The sequence below is a fragment of the Mesoplodon mirus genome (assembly GCF_964341445.2).
Source record: "Mesoplodon mirus genome assembly, chromosome: 9".
Taxonomy (NCBI): Eukaryota; Metazoa; Chordata; class Mammalia; order Artiodactyla; family Ziphiidae; genus Mesoplodon; species Mesoplodon mirus.
In genome coordinates this window covers 54605548-54626305 of record NC_138985.1, presented here as the reverse complement: position 1 = coordinate 54626305, position 20758 = coordinate 54605548, and the positions used below count along the sequence as shown (strand labels likewise).

Sequence of the window (20758 nt, the reverse complement as noted above, 5' to 3'; positions counted from 1 at the left end):
CCATAATGGCAGAGCTGAACAGTTCCAAGAGAGGTCTGCAAAGCTGAAAATATTTACTGTCTAGCCCTGAAAAAGTTTGCTGACTCGTGATTTACAACGATAGTTCCAGAAGAGACACTGACTCAACAGAAAAAAATATAAATTACTATCCGTGGATGAAAAATGTTGTCTGCCATATCAGTAAGCAAAGGATATTGCAGCCATCAAGCCATCAGCCACCTGCCACTGTGCACCCTGAGGGGATTCAGGATGGAGAAAAGTAGGATACTGGCCCTAGACAGTTAAAATGCATATCAGAGGAATGATTTCAATTAGCCCAGACTCTTGCCTCTTCCTATACAGAGAAATGCACTAAATTCATTAACTTGAGATGTTTGGTTTTAACAGTAATCTTTTGATGTTCTGGACTACCTGGTCTTTGTTGCAAAAACTCCTATATATCCTGCCTCTTCCCTTACCTCTGTGGAAACAATCTCAGAGGCTGTCTTCTGAGCTTAAGGAAGTTTTATTCAGCAGATTTTCTGATGACTTAATTCTCAACTTTTAGGCTGCGCAGTTTTCAGTCAACATATCTTACAAAATAGAGCTGTCAAAGTCTTACAAAGGACTTACCTCTCCAGAATGTAACTAGCCAGCTGTTAGGAATGCAGAAAGAAGTAAGGGAGGAAGTCAGAGGAGGACCACACACAGATGAGGCAAGGCCTGGAAGGAGGCCCCGCTGGCATGAGACCCAAAAGTCCTCTACAATAGCTCTGCCAGGAGAGGGCGTGTGAGGCTTCCCAAACATCAGACTGTTTCCCCTTTCCTAGCTCACTCTCTTTTGTGATACAGTGAAAGCTGTTCAGTTTCTAGCTACCTCTGATGAGGGGGCTGTATGAATATAAATGACTATAGCAATGTTTCAGATTTAAGACTTTTATTTTTTCACACCCAAGCAAGCCCGGGCCGTTGACCCTTCCTGCCCCCAAGCCCCCTACCCTTCACAATGAGAAGAAATGTTTACTTTCACTCCATGGCTCAGGGAATACCTAAGCTTTGGCAGTGGCCTTGTAATGGGTCAGAGTGCGGGCAGAAGGGTCAGTGGCGCTAGTCCACCTGGGCATCCAGTAATGAGGCAGCCAGTCGGCGCGGCCCGGGTAGTGGCGTTCAAAGATCTGACGGTAGTAATAGCCTTCTTTCGTTTTGGGAGTATTGACGGCAAATTTTTGGGCTGCGCTTGCCATCACTGCATCATCAACCTGCAAGAATAACAAGATAGAAGCGAAATGGTTTTTTAACCGGCACGGAAATACTTGTATTTAATCTGGCTTCACAAAAACAAAAAACAAACAAAAAGAGAAAAGGCATGACTGTATATTGTGTGAGAGACTCTTTGGATCACTTAGAAAATGCTAAAATACCCTAATATACATAGCTGCAGTGACCTTTAAGGAACATTCACATGCACACTTCTTCTAAGTGGTGGCTCTAAGTGTTTGATTCATTTGTGCCTAATAATGTCCGGCACCCAATAGGTGCCCAAAAATGTGTAAGATGAAAGCCAGGGGGCTTCCCTGGTGGCGCAGTGGTTAAGAATCCACCTGCCAATGCAGGGGACACGGGTTCAAGCCCTGGTCCGGGAAGATCCTACATGCCGCAGAGCAGCTAAGCCAGTGCGCCACTACTACTGAGCCCACACTCTAGAACCCACGTACCACAACTACTGAGCCCGCGTGCTACAACTGAAGCCTGCACACCTAGAGCCTGTGCTCTGCAACAAGAGAAGCCACCGCAATGAGAAGCCCGCGCACCACAACGAAGAATAGCCCCCGCTCGCCACAACTAGAGAAAGCCCACGCACAGCCACGAAGACCCAATGCAGCCAAGAATAAATAAAATAGATAAATTAAAAAAAAAAAGTCAGTGATGACCGGTAAGTCTCCTCTCTCTATTCTAGATGCCACTTTATTCTTACAGAATTCTTTAAAAGAAGTATTGTTTATAGGGCATCTCTCCCGCAGACACAAACATTTAAATTAAATACAAAATGAACAGTGATTACTACTCTTGCATCCAAATTATCCTATTCCAGAAAAAACTTTTAAAGACATGATACCTGATGGTCAATGTATTCCTGTAAAATCCTAAACCAGGAATTCTTAACTGAGGTTATTCCATCACTGAAGGCTTCTTTTGGTCGCCAGAGAATCTCTTTAGGTATCAGATTGGAGTCCTCAAACGTCTCTCTCAGAAGATGTTTTTCTATCCCGTTCTGACATGAAAACAAAAGGAGTGTCAGTGAAAGTTCTAAATATAACCAGTATCAATGGTTTTTTGACAGTTTTTATCTTGATTCACCCACCTTGGGGATTCTCATATTTGGTGGCAGAGACATGTAATAGGAAGAAAATCGATGATCCAGGAAGGGGACTCTCAGTTCAAGGCTTAAAAAGGAAAAGAAGAAAATCTAAATCAAGATGGATATTTAGTGCCTGTCTGTTTAGATTCAGACTTAGTTTCCTAGGAATTCACTTAGCCTCTAAGTAATGTTAACATTATAAAGTCATTTTTATAATCCTAAATAACTGCCCTACGCTAATGCACGAATACAAAAACCTTCATTCAGAGTACATATTACATCATCTAGGGAGTGAAACGAACTACTGGAGAATAATTACTTTTACTTTCCCTTCTGTAAACTATTAAATATCTCAAAAATCAGAAAAAGAATGAGTGACCTGATCATTAAGAACGTACTTTGCCTTGACTTTTCTGACTCACAGTTTTTTCTAGGTGAGACCATCTCTCTTCCTATTAAAAACTGTAATGCTAATCTGCGGTTATTACCCTATCTGCTTGTCCTAACCAGAGTCCCCAGGATCCAAGAAACAGATGATGTGGCCTTTGATGAAACATTGTAGAACACTGGTTTATACTGAATGTAAGTTATTCATCAGTTAGTAGTAAAAATGTTTGAATTCAGTTCATTCCCCAACCTCATATTATTTTCTAATCTAAGTGTGATTTGGTAGAAGCAACTAAAAGAGTTGATATTGGTTGTTTATCACATACAGTAAGAGTCTTCAATTCTCCAACATGACCAGCTTTAAAAAGTGAAAACTTTAGCCAACCAGAAATGATACCAAAGAAACCTGTTTTATAAGCTGATCAAATCTCTTGCATCTTCGCTTCCCTCTCCCCACACATGGTCCCCACAGCATCAAACAGGCATGGCAGGTGCTCAACGCTCGCAACATGAAGGTGTATAATCTTTATTTCTCTTAAAAAAAACTTTAAAAAAGAGCTGCAAGTGCCTTCCATCTCAGTTGCCCAGAAGTGGGCAAGATGTTGTGCTTTCAAGGTGGGAACTCCATCTCAAACCGCCTATCCATGTCCTCTCACCATGACAACAGCACTCTGATTCAGCCTTATCCCTTTGCACTAACAGACAAGCTTCATTTTCTCTATAGAAGGCATACTTTGCAACATATACTAACTGGAAAGAAAGAAATCGACCACTGAGCCTTTTGTTTTTTGAGGTTATTTTTACAATCGCTTCCTAAAATACCACGTTTACCCATGGGCAGCAGTAGTTCGATCTGCTCGGAGAACATCAAACAAATACAGTTCCTTCAGAAGCCGCTCACTCTCCTCCTCAGCCTTCTCAGGGGAAGGAGCCTATTTTGCAAACAGAGCTGAAGTTACAAATACACCCACAAGCTTTGCTTCTGGCACATGAAACAGTTTTTATATCTTACTCGTACACGTAACTCCAATTCTAAAGGTGGGTAAGACAAAAAGCCAAACAGAGCTTAGGGAAGGGAGTAAATGCTTGATAAAACGTACCTTCCCTCACACCAAGACTGCTAGTGCTAAAACAAACAAAATGACATGCTGTACGACAGCCATAAGACCATAGGGGACTAAGAGCAGAAACATGATTCTTAGGCTTAACTAGTTCAAAAAAAGATATTATCTGCCACTATTAAGACTTCTTTCTCCCCCCCAAAATACAGACACTATCAGATTTCCTGATATGTCTCACAAGATATTCAAAGTGTTACTGTTATACCAAAAAAGAAGATAGAAAATAGGTAAATAATAATTCATACTTTTCTTCCCCTAGGATCAATATCCCTTCATTTGAGAATGCTTACCTTGTGAAAATATATGTAACCCTGTGTAAGTTCATCTGAACCTTCTCCAGAGAAGATCACTACGCTATCCGTGTTCTTCCGAATGTACTTTGAAATTAAGTACATACCTTAAAAAAGAGACAGAAATTATTGTTAATTGCCACATAACCCTCTACCAAAAATGCCTTTTATTTGATTTCTGGAAATGACTGCGAGCTTTGCTATATTAGACTAGACTCTCTGTTAATATAAAGTAGTTTGCAAAAGAATGACCTTATATCTACAATATCTTTATATGGTACCTATCTTTTTATGTACGTAATCCAAAATTTGTACTGTTGTGATGAAACACCCCAAAACCCTTCCGCAATTTTATTTATAGGTTTTAAAATGTTACTGCTTTCAGACCAAGAATGTCTATCTGAAAATTTTGCTAAACAATGTTAAAAATGCTAAAAAATTTTGCTGAACAATGACTCAAATATCTTAAATGTGATAACGTTCACACCAGTATCACTATAAAAAAATTAAAAGTTAGGGCTTTGGTAGCTTAATGTTTATTCGGGGCTTTTTTTCTGATACTTACTCCCCATTCAGCATATGTCAAATACAGTTAAGAATATTGCATCATTAAAAAATGCTGGTTCGGGCCTCCCTGGTGGCGCAGTGGTTGAGAGTCCGCCTGCCGATGCAGGGGATGCGGGTTCGTGCCCCGGTCTGGGAGGATCCCATATGCCGCGGAGCGGCTGGGCCCGTGAGCCATGGCCGCTGGGCCTGCGCATCCGGAGCCTGTGCTCCGCAACGGGAGAGGCCACAACAGTGAGAGGCCCGCGTACCGCAAAAAGAAAAAAAAAAAAAAAAAAAAAAAAAATGCTCGTTGGTCCCTGTAAACCAGTATCTGTTCTTAACTGTTTTTTCATGATCACCTCCCTATAGGGATACTTTTTAGATCTTTTTCCCTAATCTCCTTCACCAATGAAATATCAGTACCAGAAATACTGTATTTCTGTTGATGTACCATGGCCCTTTGGAAGGCCAGAAACCACTGTAAAACCTAAGATTTTTTTGCCCTTCAAGAACTAATTTTTGCTTCCTTGGGAGAGACAGCACCTCTGCACTATTACTGCAAAGATTAGAGCATGAGGATGCAGACCCTAAACTTTGCAATGGAGTCCTGTCAGATTCTGCATCCCTTAAGAGAGGCATATCTAAGCTAGTAGCATATTAGAGACTCAGCAAAATTAGATCAGTCTGATTGGGAGTATACTTCTAATCTCAGTGTGTATCCACAGGGTATAACTAGTACTTCTTGCTGCACAATATGTTATTGATTGATAAGTCCTACGATGGAATATTTACCAAAATATATCTAAAACGAGTATTCCTTACAGAAATTAGTTACAACGTAGACCTATTTCCCTATACAGCCCAAGAAACTTTTATACAGAGAAACTGGGGGAAAGGTGGTGCAAAAAATATGTATCTACTTTTTGGAGAAATATAAATAGTGATACCATAAATGTGGAAGTTTACTATGTATTTATTGTTCCTCTCCAAAAGAGGTTTCAGGAATTCTTAAATGGCCTTGTCTTCAACAATTGCTGACACAGGAATTTTACCTGTGCTCATTCTTGAGTACTATTTTTTAAACAACTGCTTGAAACAGGATTGTTTAATCCTTACACCTTTTCAGTATTAAAAATCTTTTTGGGATCATAAAATACCTTACCTACTGAAGCACGGACTGTCGTAATATCATAAGTTTCCAAAGAAAATATGACTTCATCCAGGACCTGAATGCCTTCCTCAGAGTTAAAGAGGACTTCATGGTGTTCACTCCCAATATGATCTGCCACCTGATTATACAAAGAAATACCCACAGGCTTGTGTTTTAAAGAAAAGGACTACTCTTGAAAATGAAGCAGGACCATAGTTCACAACACATTATGAATTAACAAGGGTGTTAAACAAACAAGACAAACTAATAAGCAGAAATGATTCTGTACACCACCATAATAAGGGGAAATAATTCTCTAGGCCACTGCATACGAGCCCCACCTAGTCAGGCTCCCTTGCCTCCCCCAGTGTCTGCCCTCCACTGACCACCAAGAGGTAGAGCTCCCATCCACTCTTCCCACTCCAAGACTTCACCCTAACAAGCATGCCCCCCACTCCCCCTCACACTGATTTTACCTCCTTTTGGCCCTCCTGCAATGCCTAATTTTACATCCAGGATGTTATTCCTAAATTAAATGGCCCCTCCCCTCATTCTGTTTCCTTTGGCTATTGTGGATTCATTTAGCATTGGTCAGCTTGCTTTGGGACCACTTGCTTGCTCCTTCTCATCCACTCTATGCAGGTTTCTCCAAAGTGGGAACGAGGTCTCCCACACACTGAATGTGTACAAGGTCCCCTCTGCCCACAGCCCTAAACACTGTACTTTATAAAAAAAAAAAAAGAAAAGTAAAAAGAATAGCTAACATTCTCTAAGTACTCACTACACGCTAGGTTCTATCCTACACACTTATATTAAGTATTATGTAATTTTCACCTCAAAACTATCCCATGGTAGATACTATTATTTCCATCGCGTAAGTGAGGAATTGTGTGGTAGAAGTAGGATTTGAAACCAGCAGTCAGGCTCTAACACCTGCAGCCTGAACCACTATACCATGCCCTAACTCTCAAAAGGGCAGAATTATCATAGGGTCTTTGTGAGGACTGCATGGGTCGTGATAGATAAAAGTGCCCAGAGGGGCTTCCCTGGTGGCGCAGTGGTTGAGAGTCCGCCTGCCGATGCAGGGGACACGGGTTCGTGCCCCGGTCCGGGAGGATCCCACATGCCGCGGAGCGGCTGGGCCCGTGAGCCATGGCCGCTGAGCCTGCGCGTCCGGAGCCTGTGCTCCGCAACGGGAGAGGCCACAACAGTGAGAGGCCCGTGTACCGCAAAAAAAAAAAAAAAAAAAGTGCCCAGAATACAGTGTACAACATAGTTGATATTCAACAGGCATTTCATTCCATTTTAATATATTTAATTCAAAACAATTACCTAAGTCAATGCAGCAGCAAAGTATAGGACCATCAATTACTAACAAGTCTGTCTTAACTACATAACAGGCAAAGACAGTGTCTTACCTTTCTAGCAGCTAGTAAATCAGGACTGTCTTCCATGCCAATTGCAAATGTCTGGAGAGGATACTGTACTTGGGCCTCTTTTAGCTGCTTCAACAGGATGGCAGCAACCAAACTGGAATCCAAGCCACCTATGAGCAAGACAGGAAGTGTAGTGGTTATGGGCCTTACATAAGAGAGGGACAGATATGCTTTACATTCCTATTAAGCACTAAGATTACAGTTTTACCATTTAAAATCCCTAAGTTTTATAAATTGAAAATCAACTTGAATGAGAAAAATCTAACATTTAACCTGTGACAATGGTAACAGTATTTGAATTGGTTAAAAACCACTACACACATTCTAGGACTCGAATCAAGATGGTGGAGTAGGAGGACATGGAACAGTCTAAAGAATGTTTACTAGCTCACTCGTGCCAATATAATTATAGTATCACTTTAAGTTGCTACATTATTATTAAAATATTGAAAGCAACTTACAGAAAACTTTTTCATCCTATAATGGAGGAAAGATTAAATCATACAGTAAGTATTTTATAGTCAAAACCTACTGGATAGCTATAAATCATTTAACTTAAATATGCACTAAATACAATTAGGTTTTTAAACTGACTTCACCTGATAAAAGACAGCCAATCCTTCTGTCCGTCATCAAACGTTTCTTAATGGCATTGTCAAAAAGGATTCGGAGGTTGTTCTTCACAGTTTCTATCTCAAAACCTATTAACACATAAAGGAAATTAAATAGCTGCAGAAAAGCCTGGGCTGAATTATTTACTGAAATGGGTACACAATCATCTACCTCTATCATGATGGCATTTGCTCAACAGTGAAGTTGGCCAAATTGCAATGTGTCACCTCCAAATTAAAAAGGAAACAGATTTTCGAACTTACATCATTCCAGTGATGTGAGAGTACAGTTTTCCTTTTGGGGAGAGAGGTGGGGAACAGGTGGGTGGGCTACTGCTTTCTTACCCGGGAAGAGTTTCTCCACACTGTCATACAGGGCATGCAGAGGCTCATCTCTACAGTGATGATATTTAACCATTTCCACCGATGCTACTTTGCCATTTGGCTTTAAATCCAAAACTTCATAGTGTCCTGGGAGAAAAGGCTCCACTTTCAAAAAAGGAGTCATGGAGTGCTTCAAGTTAATGAGACCTACATATTCAAAAAGATAAATTTATTCAAATGAGGATAATACTTCACAGTAACTTTCATGATTAGTTAATATCATCTAAATTCCTATTTATCTTCCCTCTTTAATACAAATACGTGTCCATTACATAAGCAAAACTGGAAAAATATAATCACTCAAAACCCTACCATCTACTTACTAGAAAGGTAATAGTGGTACAGAGATGCACAGCAAAATTACATTCGTTTCTAGTAATTCAAGGCAATAGGAAAATCTTCAGTGTTCAATTTCTTCTCCCTAGCTGGAATTTCTGATTTTAAAAAATCTATTTTCTTCACTAAAGCAAACAAATATAAGAAAAGATATATTTATTAAGCAAAGAGAAGGACTTGAAACTTAATTTTATGATATCCTGGTAGTCACTTGTCATCACTGAGGTATCTTAAGAAAATAGCTTATGGTTCCCAGTCCTTTAACAAGCAAAATGATCCACCATTACGTACTTTAAACTCAGATATTAAGAAGTCAGACGTCTATCCCTTATGTAGCTATTATATACTGTGTGTGAGTTAAACATTATAATTTAAATTTCCTCAATAAGTTCTCACAGGAAGTAACCAACTTAACATCACCATGATCTGTGATTAAAAAAGAAAAATCAGTGGTTTATTATAAACAGTAACAGCCTATCTACACAGAATACTTATTATGATTTATAATTTGAGTTGGTTGACCCAGGAATCTACTGTGTAGTGTGGAATTCAAACAGCAGACAAGCCCCAGATCCTATCACCAGCAAGCAGACCTCAAGCTAGCCACACAGCTCCTGTAGGGGGAGGAGCAGTTACAAGATTTTAAGCAGGGAGCACCATGACCAAATGAGGTTTTTTTTTTTCCGGTACGCGGGCCTCTCACCATTGTGGCCTCTCCCGTTGCGGAGCACAGGCTCCGGACGCACAGGCTCAGCGGCCATGGCTCACGGGCCCAGCCGCTCCACGGCATGTGGGATCTTCCCGGACTGGGGCACGAACCCGTGTCCCCTGCATCGGCAGGCGGACTCTCAACCACTGCACCACCAGGGAAGCCCCCAAATGAGTTTTTGATAGGCTATTCTAAAAGCACTGAGAAAGGAAAACTGTTGCAGTACAGTACTCTAGATGAGATCATGTTGTTTAGAAAAGGGCAGTGTTTAGGATGTAAAAAAATCACAAGTCAAGAAATTTCAGAGGGTAAATTTGATGTGAGACCGTAATTCCATATCAAGGTTTCGGAGACACAGTGGAAGTATGGAGTCTGCTTTTCCCTTGTGTTCTCTTTGCTGGGCTTCCCTAACAGCACTTTAGGTAAATAACGTATACACTTCTTTGCCATACGATCACAGTAAGTGAGAAAGGATTTAAGGAATGAGGCAAAAAGGCAGACAGGCAGGTAGACCAGATTTTAGGATGTCATTCTATCTAGCTAGGAGATAAAAGATGAATGCCTTCCTCAACTTTATTGTCAAAAAATGCTAAATATGATTTACAAGTATTTTATTCCATTCTGTGGGTTGTCTTCACTTTCTTGATGGTGTCCTTTGAAGTACAAGAATGTTTAATTCTGATGAAATCCAATTTATTTTTTTGTTGCTTGTGCTTTCGGGGTCATATCTAAGAAATCTTTGCAAATCCAAGGTCATGAAGATTTAGCCATATATTTTCTTCTAAGAGATTTATAGTTTTAGCGTTTACATTTAGGAGTTTGACCCACTTTAACTTTTAGGTATGGTGTGAGGTAAAGGTTTAACTTCATTCTTTTGCATGTGTATGTCCAGTTGTCCCAGCACCATTTGTTGAAAAGACTATTCTTTGCCCATTGAATGGTCTTGGAACCCTTGATGAAAATCTGTTGACTGCAGATGTATGGATTCACTTCTGGACTCTTAGTTCTATTCCACTGGTCTATATGTCTGTCCTGCCAGTACCACACTGTCCTGATTACCATTATTTTGTAGTACGTTTTGAAGTCAGGAAGTGAGAATCCTCCTACTTTATTCTTTCTCAAGCTTGTTTTGGCTATTGTGAGTCCTTTGCCATTCCCTATGAATTTCAGAGTCAGCTTGTCAATTTTTATGAAGAAGTCACCTGGGATTCTGACAGAGGTCATGCTGAATCTGTAGATCCACTGGGGGAGTCTGTGCCAACTTAACAATGTTAAGTCCTTGATCCATGATCATTGTATGCTTTCCAATTTATTTAGATCTTCTTTCATTTCTTTCAACAAGGTTTTATAGTTTTCAGCATACAGTTTTGCACTGCTTTTGTTAGATTTATTCTCAGGTATTTTATTCTTTTTGATGCTATTTGTAAACACAGAGTAAACCACGTGACCCAGTAAGTCCACTCCTAGGTATACACCGAAGAGAAATGAAAACACAAAAACTTGTACACAAATATGTAGAGAAGCATTATTCATAAGAGCCAATTGTCCATCAGCTGACAAAAGGATTAACAGTGGATGAACAGAATGTGGTATATCCATGTAATGGAGTATCTTTTGGCCATAAAAAGTAAATACTGATACATGTTACAACATAGACAGACCTCGGAAACATTATGCCAAGTGATAGAAGCCAGTAACAAAAGACTACATATGATATGACTCCGTTCATATGGAATGCCCAGAATAGGGAAATCCACATAGACGGAAAGCAGATTGGCAGTTGGCTGGGACTGGGAGGACAGGGGGTAGAGGAGGTAGTTGGGGACAGGAAGTTTAATGGCTGATAGATATGGAGTGATGGGGAGTGACAGCTCAAGAGTACAAGATTTGGGCTTCCCTGGTGGCGCTGTGGTTGAGAGTCCGCCTGCCGATGCAGGGGACACGGGTTTGTGCCCTGGTCCGGGAAGATCCCACATGCCACGAAGAGGCTGGGCCCGTGAGCCATGGCCGCTGAGCCTGCGCGTCCGGAGCCTGTGCTCCGCAACGGGAGAGGCCACAATGGTGAGAGGCCCGTGTACCGCAAAAAAAAACAAAAAAACAAAAAAAAGAGTACAAGGTTTATTTTTATTATTTTGGCCGCATTGCGAGACTTGTGGGATCTCAGTTCCCCTGACCAGGAATCGAACCGGGGCCCTCAGCAGTGAAAGTGCAGAGTCCTAACCACTGGACCGCCAGGGATTTCCCTACGGGGTTTATTTATTTATTTACTTGTTTTTTTAATTTTTTTCGGTATGCGGGCCTCTCACCGTTGTGGCCTCTCCCGCTGCGGAGCACAGGCTCCGGACGCGCAGGCTCAGCGGCCATGGCTCACGGGCCCAGCCGCTCCGCGGCATGTGGGATCTTCCCGGAGAGGGGCACAAACCCGAGTCCCCTGCATTGGCAGGCGGACTCTCAACCACTGCGCCACCAGGGAAGCCCTATGGAGTTTATTTTTGAGGTGATAAAAAATTTCTAAAATTGACCGAAGCATTGGTTGCAGATATCTATGAACATACTAAAAACCACTGAATTGTACACTTTAAATGGAAGAATTGTATGGCATGTAAATTATACACCAATAAAGCTGTTTAAAAAATGCTAAATTAAAATGAGTCTGTGTGATAGCCACGGCACAGAGCAATAACTGCAGGGACAGCCAACCCTACCATTACAATGTGACATAGGAAAACTTGAAAATACATATGGGATCAGACCAGACGCAGAGCCTATCAGCACAACAAAAATTAAATGACTTTACTACAGATTTATCCTCTAAGGTTTACAGAATTTAAGTGCTAAAAAGAGAGTCCAACTCCTTGGCTTTATAAAGAAAAGCTCAGAAAGTCCATGACTCACATAGACACTTATAAAAAATCTGGGTTGCCCCATTTGTAAATATGCATTGGATTAGATTTACAAATATTATTTAAAAGAAAACACAGAATCAGGACAATAATGAAAATCTACAGTAAAATTCTATCCTTACCTTTAGCTTCTGAACACACAGCCAAAAATCCGTCTTCTGTCATGGCTTTAAACAAAGGTCTGACTCCATAGGTATCTCTGCCCAAGAATACTTTCTTATTGGCAGTATCCAGTAAAATAAATGCAAATACCCCATCCAACATACAAACTGTTTGCTCAATTCCTCCTTTGTCATAAAGATGAAGGATTATCTCACCATCCACTTTGGTCTGGTATTCAAATTCAAAATGGTGTTGCAGCTTAAGGAAACAATAGTAAAACAAAAATGTTAGAATCCTTGTGCATTCACTAATTGTTTTTTATTGCAAAGTTGCTTCAGTATTTTTGTGCTTTATAATTTCATGCACGTTAGTGATGTAAAAGAATGGCATTATAAAAATATAGCCTGTTTGAACTCAGAATCATACAAATTCATTATAACATAAAGCTAAGCCCGTGAAAATTTTAGTTGCATTCTGATAACCAGAATACAGATGCAGTGTACCTCAGTATTGCGTGGAGGGATGGAAATGTATATTACATACATACTGTGTATGTAATACACATGTATTTACATAAATATGTTAAGTTAAAGCAAATAGATTGCCAGGTGTCATGGACACTAAAAATGTGTCTTCTTCAACTGTGAGATTTTGGTTTGGGAATATAGTATCAGCTGAGCTTCTTCCAGTTCAGCCTCACAGACTTCCTATAAAAACAGAAAGCGAAAGGACAAACACATTTGGCACTATTCCCTGACAAATAAATGATTCCATCACAATGGTGGAGACAAATGGTCCAACACAGAGCTAGCTGCTGGTCCTGGGGAGGACTATAGCATCCCGTCCTTCCACCACTGCAGAGGCATTAAAGCTACTTCTCAGTGATGGACAAAATGATGCTGGAGTTTTATTCATCCACATCCCCCAGTGGAACAGCAAAGAGACCATCATTCCCACTGCATGTAGAGAGGGTTCAGTTAAGTTAGGCCCAAACTCCGTGGCTCTCCCTCACCACTGGCCAACTGTGAGGGTGAAAACTTCTTGGTTTGTTCCTCTTTCTTTGTACTTACTCATATTTTTGGCTGATAATAGAGAGGAGGTTCACGTAAATAAAATCAAGTTGAAACGCTGGGTACATTTGAACATTTAAAACATGTTTTTAAATATCAAAAAGTAAGTCTCTATGTTTATATGTGTATGACCTGTAAAGCATGCTTCACAACCATGCTCACTCTATAAATTTGTGAACCTTCTGTCTATAAGCACGGAACTGTCCAAAAATGGGCTTTGGCCGCTTCCAATAACTACAAAGCCACCTCCTGGTCACCTCTCCTTGCTCTGAGAGACTGTCATTGATGACCTCTGTCACTAGGAAGTAGTGTTTTGAAGGGGTCTTCTGCTGACCCTTCTGGGCTTAAGTACCTGCAGGATAAATGAGCCTAAAGCATTAGATGATTTCAGCAAGCAACACCTTCCAAATCTATACTCCACCACCACATCATCATCATGGCTCTTTGGCCTAAAGCTTACAGGTAACTTACTGGTTAATGATTCATGTGTATGCTTCCCACCCTCCTGAAGCCACACTTAGCTTAAAGCCCCCATGTTCTGCCATCACACGGAAATCACAGTGCCATCTGACTTGCTGGCTCTAGGCCTCTGATGCCCCCTGCAGGGAAGGGGCCTCCTCTTTGCCCAACCTTCACTCGTATTCCTCCTCTCCTTGACCAGTCTCCCCCTCCACTCCCACTGCTGGCTGGATTTTAGTAGTAAATCCTATTTTCACCAAAAAAGGGGGACCTTTGAAGCTTATGTTGCAGAATTCTTTATATAAGCCTGAAATGTCAATTCTACTCTTTAGACAGATTTTAGATGCTCACACTAGATAACCTGAATGACTGGTAGAAGCAATGGAACTTCTCTGCGTCTGAAAATACAACATATTTGGCTAATTTAGAAAAGAAATATTTTCAAAATATTTAACTATTTAACAAAATACACAAAAGCAACTATGTTGTTCAAGTAAAATATGGCATTTCCTACCTAATTTAAGGTGAAAGTCAGGCTACTACTGCCATAATACAAACTTAGCATTCTCACGTACACGGTACCAACTTGGCTTAATAAGGAAGTTTTAACTGCCCCCTCCTCTATTCCCACTAGCTTGAAACTCCCTTACTTTTCCTGTTCCATTTCACCTCCAAGCACCTATAAAAATGATGTCTGATGTATAGTAGGCCCTTATTAAATATATGAAAGGAATATGCTGAATAACTATACCGACTCTTCAAATGAAAAGCCTATTCTTGAGTGTTCCTATAAGCGGACAACAAACAAAGACTAAAGCTATTATTCAGAAATAAAAATGGCCAGAGGGTGACTAGAATATAAATCCCTACTCATGAATGATAGGCATATATCAAGAAGTCTCAAAAAGTACCAAGAAAAATCACAACCAAATGTATGACCCTTGAATGAAATCTGGCTCAAAACCAAAAAACAGCTATAAATATATTCTTGGAACACCTGGGAAATTTTAATATGAACTGGATATTAGAGGGCATTATGGATTCTTAGGTATAATAATAGTATTGGTGTTAGGTAGAAGAATGCCCTTATCCTTAGCAGACAAATGCTTACATATTTAGGAGTAAAGTGTTATAATATCTGCAGTATACTCTAAAATGATTAAGCCCAAAATTGAATGTGTGTGTATATAGACAGAGATATAAAGCAAAAAAGGCAAAACATTAACAATTATTCCATCCAGATGCTCAATGTTCTGCTCTTTTTTTGTAAATTTGAAATTTTCAAAATTAAAAGTTGGGGCAGAGAGTGACAAAAAAATAACTTGCAAATTTTAGATTAAAAAATTTCTTATGAAACACTAGCCAAACAATTCCAGATTGCAAGGCTCTTAGTAAATGTGGCTTCCTCGGGTTAGAATTTCCAAACCTTCACTACTCTCATCCTAAGAGTATGCTTTCACCAGATTAAAAAGCCGTTCCAATTTTAGTGCTGCCGAAAGTCTTACTTCTTGCACTCCACTGCATCTGGCTACCTGTCTATCCTTCGCCTGATTAATTATGCAACAGCAACATCTTAAGGGCAGCTACAAATGTGATCATCCACAAACTATTAGCATATTCTATCCCTGCCTTAAAAATCTTCAAATCTCATTGCTCTAAGAATTATATTCTACCTCCTTACCAAGTCCTTCTTGCTCTGGTCCTCCCCAATCCCACCTGGCCCTTGTTCACTTATGACAATCCCAGGGTTCTAAGCATGCTATTCCCTCTGCACGAAAATGCCCTTCCCAGCCCTGCTAGCTAATCGTTGTCCATTCAAGTCTGAGTTCAAGTGTCAATTCCTCAAGAGGCTTTCTCTGACCACCTATACTGAAACTGGATCTCCCATATCCATGAGCTCCATATTCATTTTTTCAGAATGCCTAGTATATGTACAATGATTTTTTTTTGTCTGCTCCCTAAAGGAATAAACTCCTCCAGCATGCAGACCTACCTCTCATATTTACTACTGTATCCCCAGTGCCTAACAGCCTCTAATTAACATTCAAGTTCATAATAGGAAAAAAAAAAAAGATTCTAAGAGTTAAAAACCTGAAATGTAATCCTTTTTATCATTTTTTTTTTGTGTGTGACCAAGTCATTTCACCTCTTGTGCATCGGTGCCCTGTCTCTCTATATATAATTGGAGCAAATGAGAACGAACATGGAAAGTGTTTGAAAGCAAAAAGCATTATACAAAATAAAATTATTATAACCAACTAGCTCTAAGGCTTAATCCCATCCAGATAGCTTCTGGTTTTATTCTGTTTACCTTCTTGTGGTTGTAGATTTCACCGTTGTAACACAGCCACAAGTAAGGATATTTCTTCACTCGAATTGGCTGCATTCCAAACAGCTGGTCAACCACTGCCAACCGGTGAAATCCAAAGCAGCAGTTGGTATATCCATTGACATTCTCAAAACGAAATGCATCTGGACCTCTGTGTGCAATCTTCATAGCACTCAGACACTGAACAGAAAGGCAGTCGTCACTGCCAAAGAGGGCCCAAATGCCACACATGGTGCAATGGAGCTATGGGCTCTCTATGGAGAGAAAAACAGACAAATTAAATATTCAATATCCAATCCAAGTCTGTATTCAATCTTGATTCCCAAAACTTGCATAAGCCACTTCAAAGACTGAAATATAAATTATCTTATCTACAGCAATTTTCCAGTAGGTTGGCAGTCACACAGGAACAGAGAATGATTTAATTTACTTACAAGTATTCAGGAAAGATGGATGGCCTTAACATCCAGCCAGCTATAGTAGCTTAACCCCCAGTCAAAGGCTGCATCCCTCTCACATTAGGATTTGGTCAGCTAGAGCTAGCAGTGTTCAGGCCACATTCTGTTTTGTATCCTAGGTTTACACCCAAGATACAGATACACATGCAGGCTGGCTCCATCCTTGCCAGAGATCCCATCCCCACTCTCTCCATCCCAGAATCCCAAAAGCCCTGAAAAATCCAAGAGATGCTCCAGATTACTACAGTCGCCTCTTGTGTCTCCTTGACAATTAAATGCCTCTTTATACCTGTACTAATAGATGTATAGTGGGTAGAAAAGATGATCATACATACTGCCTAAGTGTAACATTAAGATACACAGCTATTCGCGGAGCGGCTGGGCCCGTGAGCCATGGCTGCTGAGCCTGCGCGTCCGGAGCCTGTGCTCCGCAACGGGAGAGGCCACAGCAGTAAGAGGCCCGCGTACCGCAAAAAAAAAAAGATACACAGCTATTATAAACATTTCACTACTTCTAGCTTACCTCCAAGTGACTTATTCAAACACAATCAAAGAAATTCTAAAAAGAAAAGAGAAAGCAATATTATTTGATATCTTAGTTTAGTAACAACAAAAAAATTTAAGTTGACAGAGATACAAAATGTTCACCATCAAAATGTCCTAAAAGACAAAAATGTTAAACATTTCTGTCTCAAAGCTACCTTGGTGAGTAAGAAAGCAAAGTAGGTGGGACAGACCCAGCAGTACCTCAGAAAACAATTTGGCTCTTCGCTGTAGGCCAAGAAGCAAATAAGTACTTCCTACAAATGTTAATTACTTTGCAATTCAAATTCAATTCTCAACTGTGAAATAAAGAGCAGTTTTAGTTGAATGCTGTCAGCTCAAAACAGTTACTTTACCTAAATATCTGTAACTTGTAAACTATTTTGGTATTTTTTAATGGAAATTTGCAGCAAATGCCTAGATAAAAGGCATCAAGAAAAAATATAAATATTCAAGTTACATCAATCACTTGGAACAATCCTCTGAAGACATTTCATTTGCATTTAAATGAAACAAAGCCTAATTTGGAGCTTTTATGAGACCAGATCAAATTAATGGAAAATGGTATTAACTAAAACAACTTGGAAATGAAGTATCACATGTCCTATGCAGCCCCTCCCATGCATTTGGCCAAATAGCTCATAATCACATACAGGAACATCTCTGAGATATTGTCAGTTTGGTTCCAGACCACCGCAATAAAGCAAGCCACATGAATTTTTTGGTTTCCCAGTGCATATAAAAGTTATGTTTACACTATACTGTAGTCTATTAGGTGTGCAATAGCATGATGTCTAGCAATGTACATACTTTAATTAAAAACTACTTTATTGCTAAAAAATGCTAACCATCATCTGAGTCTTCAGCAAGTAGTAATCTTTTTGCAGTGGAAACATCAAAGATCACTGATCACAGATCGCTAAAGTTTCAAGTTACAAAAATGTGACAGACAGGAAGTGAGCAAATGAGCAAATGCTGTTGGAAAAACGAGACCTATGCAGAGTTGTCACAAACCTTCAATTTGTTTTAATTAAAAAAAAAAGCAGTACCTGCAAAGCTAGGTATGCTTGGATTTACTTCGAGATTTACTGGGAAAATTCACTGAGGTTTAAGTGAAGTGACTATTAATAAGCCATCTACCTTTTTTTTTTTTTTTTTTGCGGTACGCGGGCCTCTCACTGTTATGGCCTCTCCCATTGTGGAGCACAGGCTCCAGACGCGCAGGCTCAGCGGCCATGGCTCACGGGCGAGCCGCTCCGCGGCATGTGGGATCTTCCCGGCCCGGGGCACGAACCCGTGTTCCCTGCATCGGCAGGCGGACTCTCAACCACTGCGCCACCAGGGAAGCCCAAGCCATCTACCTTTGACTCTAGAAAAATGGGCTGGGAAAGTGCTCTGAAATCATGTGCGGTGATTAGTCAGTCATTTACCTAAGTCTTCCTAATGCTGCTTAGTGAATCCCATTAAGCATGCTACAGAAACACAGTAAGCACTAAATTGGAGGGGAAACAGGGGCGCCAAACGATTGCAAAGCACACTTATTTCTCCAGCAGGAAAAGCAAATTAAAACTATCACCTATTATTTTTATTGGAAACAGTATTACTTGCAAACATCCTACTTGGCAATGCTTTTTCCTACTGCTGTTACCTGTTCCCAGTAATTTTCCATATTTCCTCATAAACGCCTAGAGCAGTGCTGTCCAATTGAAATGTGAGCCACATGTGTAATGTTAAATATACTAGTAGCGCCATTAAGAAAGTAAAAAGACAAAAGCATAATAAAAAAAATTTTTAAAGAGAAAAAAGTGAAATTTCAAATAGATTTTAACACAATGTACTGAAAATAGTATTATGTCAACACGTAATCAGTACAAAAATATTAACAAGATATTTTACATTGCTTTTTTCTATTAAATCATCAACACTTTAAGCATATTTCAATTTGGATTAGCCAGCACTTCACGTTCTCAATAGTCACATGTGGCTAGTGGTTACTGAATTGGACAGTGTTGTTTCAGAGCACTTAATTTCTTAAACCAATACTTAAAAGCAAAGTGATACGGTGAAGTTTAAGATTTCAGCAACTAACTCCTGCACAGGTTCAAGACTTAAATTACTTTTTTTAAAAAAATAGATCTTTACTGGAGTATAATTGCTTCACAATACTGTGTTAGTTTCTGTTGCACAACAAAGCGAATCAGCCATGTGCATACACATGTCCCCATATCCCCTCCCTCTTGAGCCTCCCTCCCATCCTCCCAATCCCACCCCTCTAGGTCATCGCAAAGCACCGGGCTGATTTCCCTATGCTATGCTGCTGCTTCCCACCCAGCCAACTATTTTACATTCCGTAGTGTATATGTCGATGCTACTCTCACTTCGCCCCATCTTTGCCCTCCCACACCATGTCCTCCAGTCCATTTTTTATGTCTACCTCTACTATTTACCATAGCCTGGACGTGGAACCAACCTAAATGTCCATCGACAGATGAATAGATAAAGGAGATGTGGCACATAGATACAATGGAATATTACTAAGCCATAAATTACTTTTAATTAATCTTATAATAATGAGATCAATCAATGAAAAAGTTGAGTTACCAGTGCTTTTAAATTATTTATCAAGCACCCCAGGCAATAGATGGTAAAGAAATAATGTAGGCCACAGGCTGAGGAAAAACACTGTCCATTCATTCAAACTAATAACATTAAACTGAAACTGGCCCTATAAAATAGATATCCAATGAGAAAAAGCATGCCCGTTTCTTTTGCCTTTTCCCATACCGCGCCGCCTGTCGTGCCCAGATCTCTTCTGGGCAGGATTTGCTCAGCAAGTCACTTGTTGAGTCTTGCAGTCCACACAGATGGGGGGAGGGGTAACTAGGTGAAGGGGTGGAGGTTGCCGGAGGTGAGGGGTTATCCTCCGAGGCCTTAACAGACAGCCCTGCAGACCCTCCCTCTCGGACCAGGACCTAGCGACCGCGTCGCCCCATGACTCGCGACTGCACTCGGGCCACGTGCACCCTCCAGCCCATCCGAGCGGGTCCCCTGAAATGCGAAAACTTCCGCAGGCTTCGACACAATATAATACAAAATAATTAAATTTAAAATGGCCAACTTAAACCGCCGCCGCCTTCTCTCCAAAGCGGCAGGGCCTTGGCTCTGCGGGTCACGCTGTCCCCGCTCCGGGACCACAGCGGAGGTCTTCCCAGGGGCGCAACAATCGGCCCCGCCCCCTTTGCTCGGCAGCAGCCGCAACAGCAGCGGACGCCGGGATCCGCGTCTGCCCTCCCGTCGGGCGGGCTAGGCTGCCGCGCATCCTCCTCCCTCTCCCGGGGCAGCCCCGCGGCACGCCGGGAGAGCGCCGCGACCCCCGGCTGCCCAGCCTACCTGGGCTCCAGCGAGGTGGGCCGGCGGGCGAGCGTAAGGTGAGCAGGCTGCGACTTGCGGGCTGAGGACCTCCCGTCACCTCTCACTTTATAACCTTCTGGCTCCTGTAATGCGTGCGGGAAGTTTCATCACTTCTGGGAGGACCAACCAGCGCGCAGAGGCGTGGCCCGCAGGGCGTGAAGGCGCTAGACCGGCC

The 20758-nt window shown here is 41.0% G+C and overlaps 1 protein-coding gene across 2 annotated transcripts; it reads right to left on the bottom strand.

The window, feature by feature from the left end:
- Positions 1-899: 899 nt before the first annotated feature.
- ASNS (asparagine synthetase (glutamine-hydrolyzing)) lies at positions 900-20666 on the bottom strand. 2 transcript variants are annotated; one of them, XM_082632868.1, is made up of 13 exons: positions 20563-20666; positions 17153-17188; positions 16154-16425; positions 12334-12571; positions 8225-8410; positions 7868-7969; positions 7251-7378; positions 5845-5971; positions 4137-4243; positions 3557-3657; positions 2342-2423; positions 2096-2251; positions 900-1238 (listed from the first exon to the last, which is right to left on the bottom strand). In XM_082632868.1, the coding sequence occupies exons 3-13, from the start codon at positions 16400-16402 to the stop codon at positions 1029-1031; spliced, it is 1686 nt and encodes a 561-aa protein (XP_082488994.1). In that variant the 5' UTR covers positions 16403-16425; positions 17153-17188; positions 20563-20666; the 3' UTR covers positions 900-1028. The 2 variants fall into 2 exon arrangements, with proteins under 2 accessions (XP_082488994.1, XP_082488993.1); XM_082632867.1 differs by lacking the exon at positions 17153-17188.
- Between the last annotated feature and the right edge of the window lie 92 nt (positions 20667-20758).

Bases quoted from the DNA above. Each gene is read 5' to 3' on its own strand.
- ASNS (XM_082632868.1), bottom strand. From the start codon at position 16,402: ATGTGTGGCATTTGGGCCCTCTTTGGCAGTGACGACTGCCTTTCTGTT. The intron at 8,411-12,333 runs GTAAGGATAGAA...TTGAATATGTAG, and splicing joins TGTGTGTTCAGAAGCTAAAG to GTCTCATTAACTTGAAGCAC. The intron at 7,379-7,867 runs GTGAAGTCAGTT...TCTTGCTCATAG, and splicing joins GATTGGCTGTCTTTTATCAG to GTGGCTTGGATTCCAGTTTG.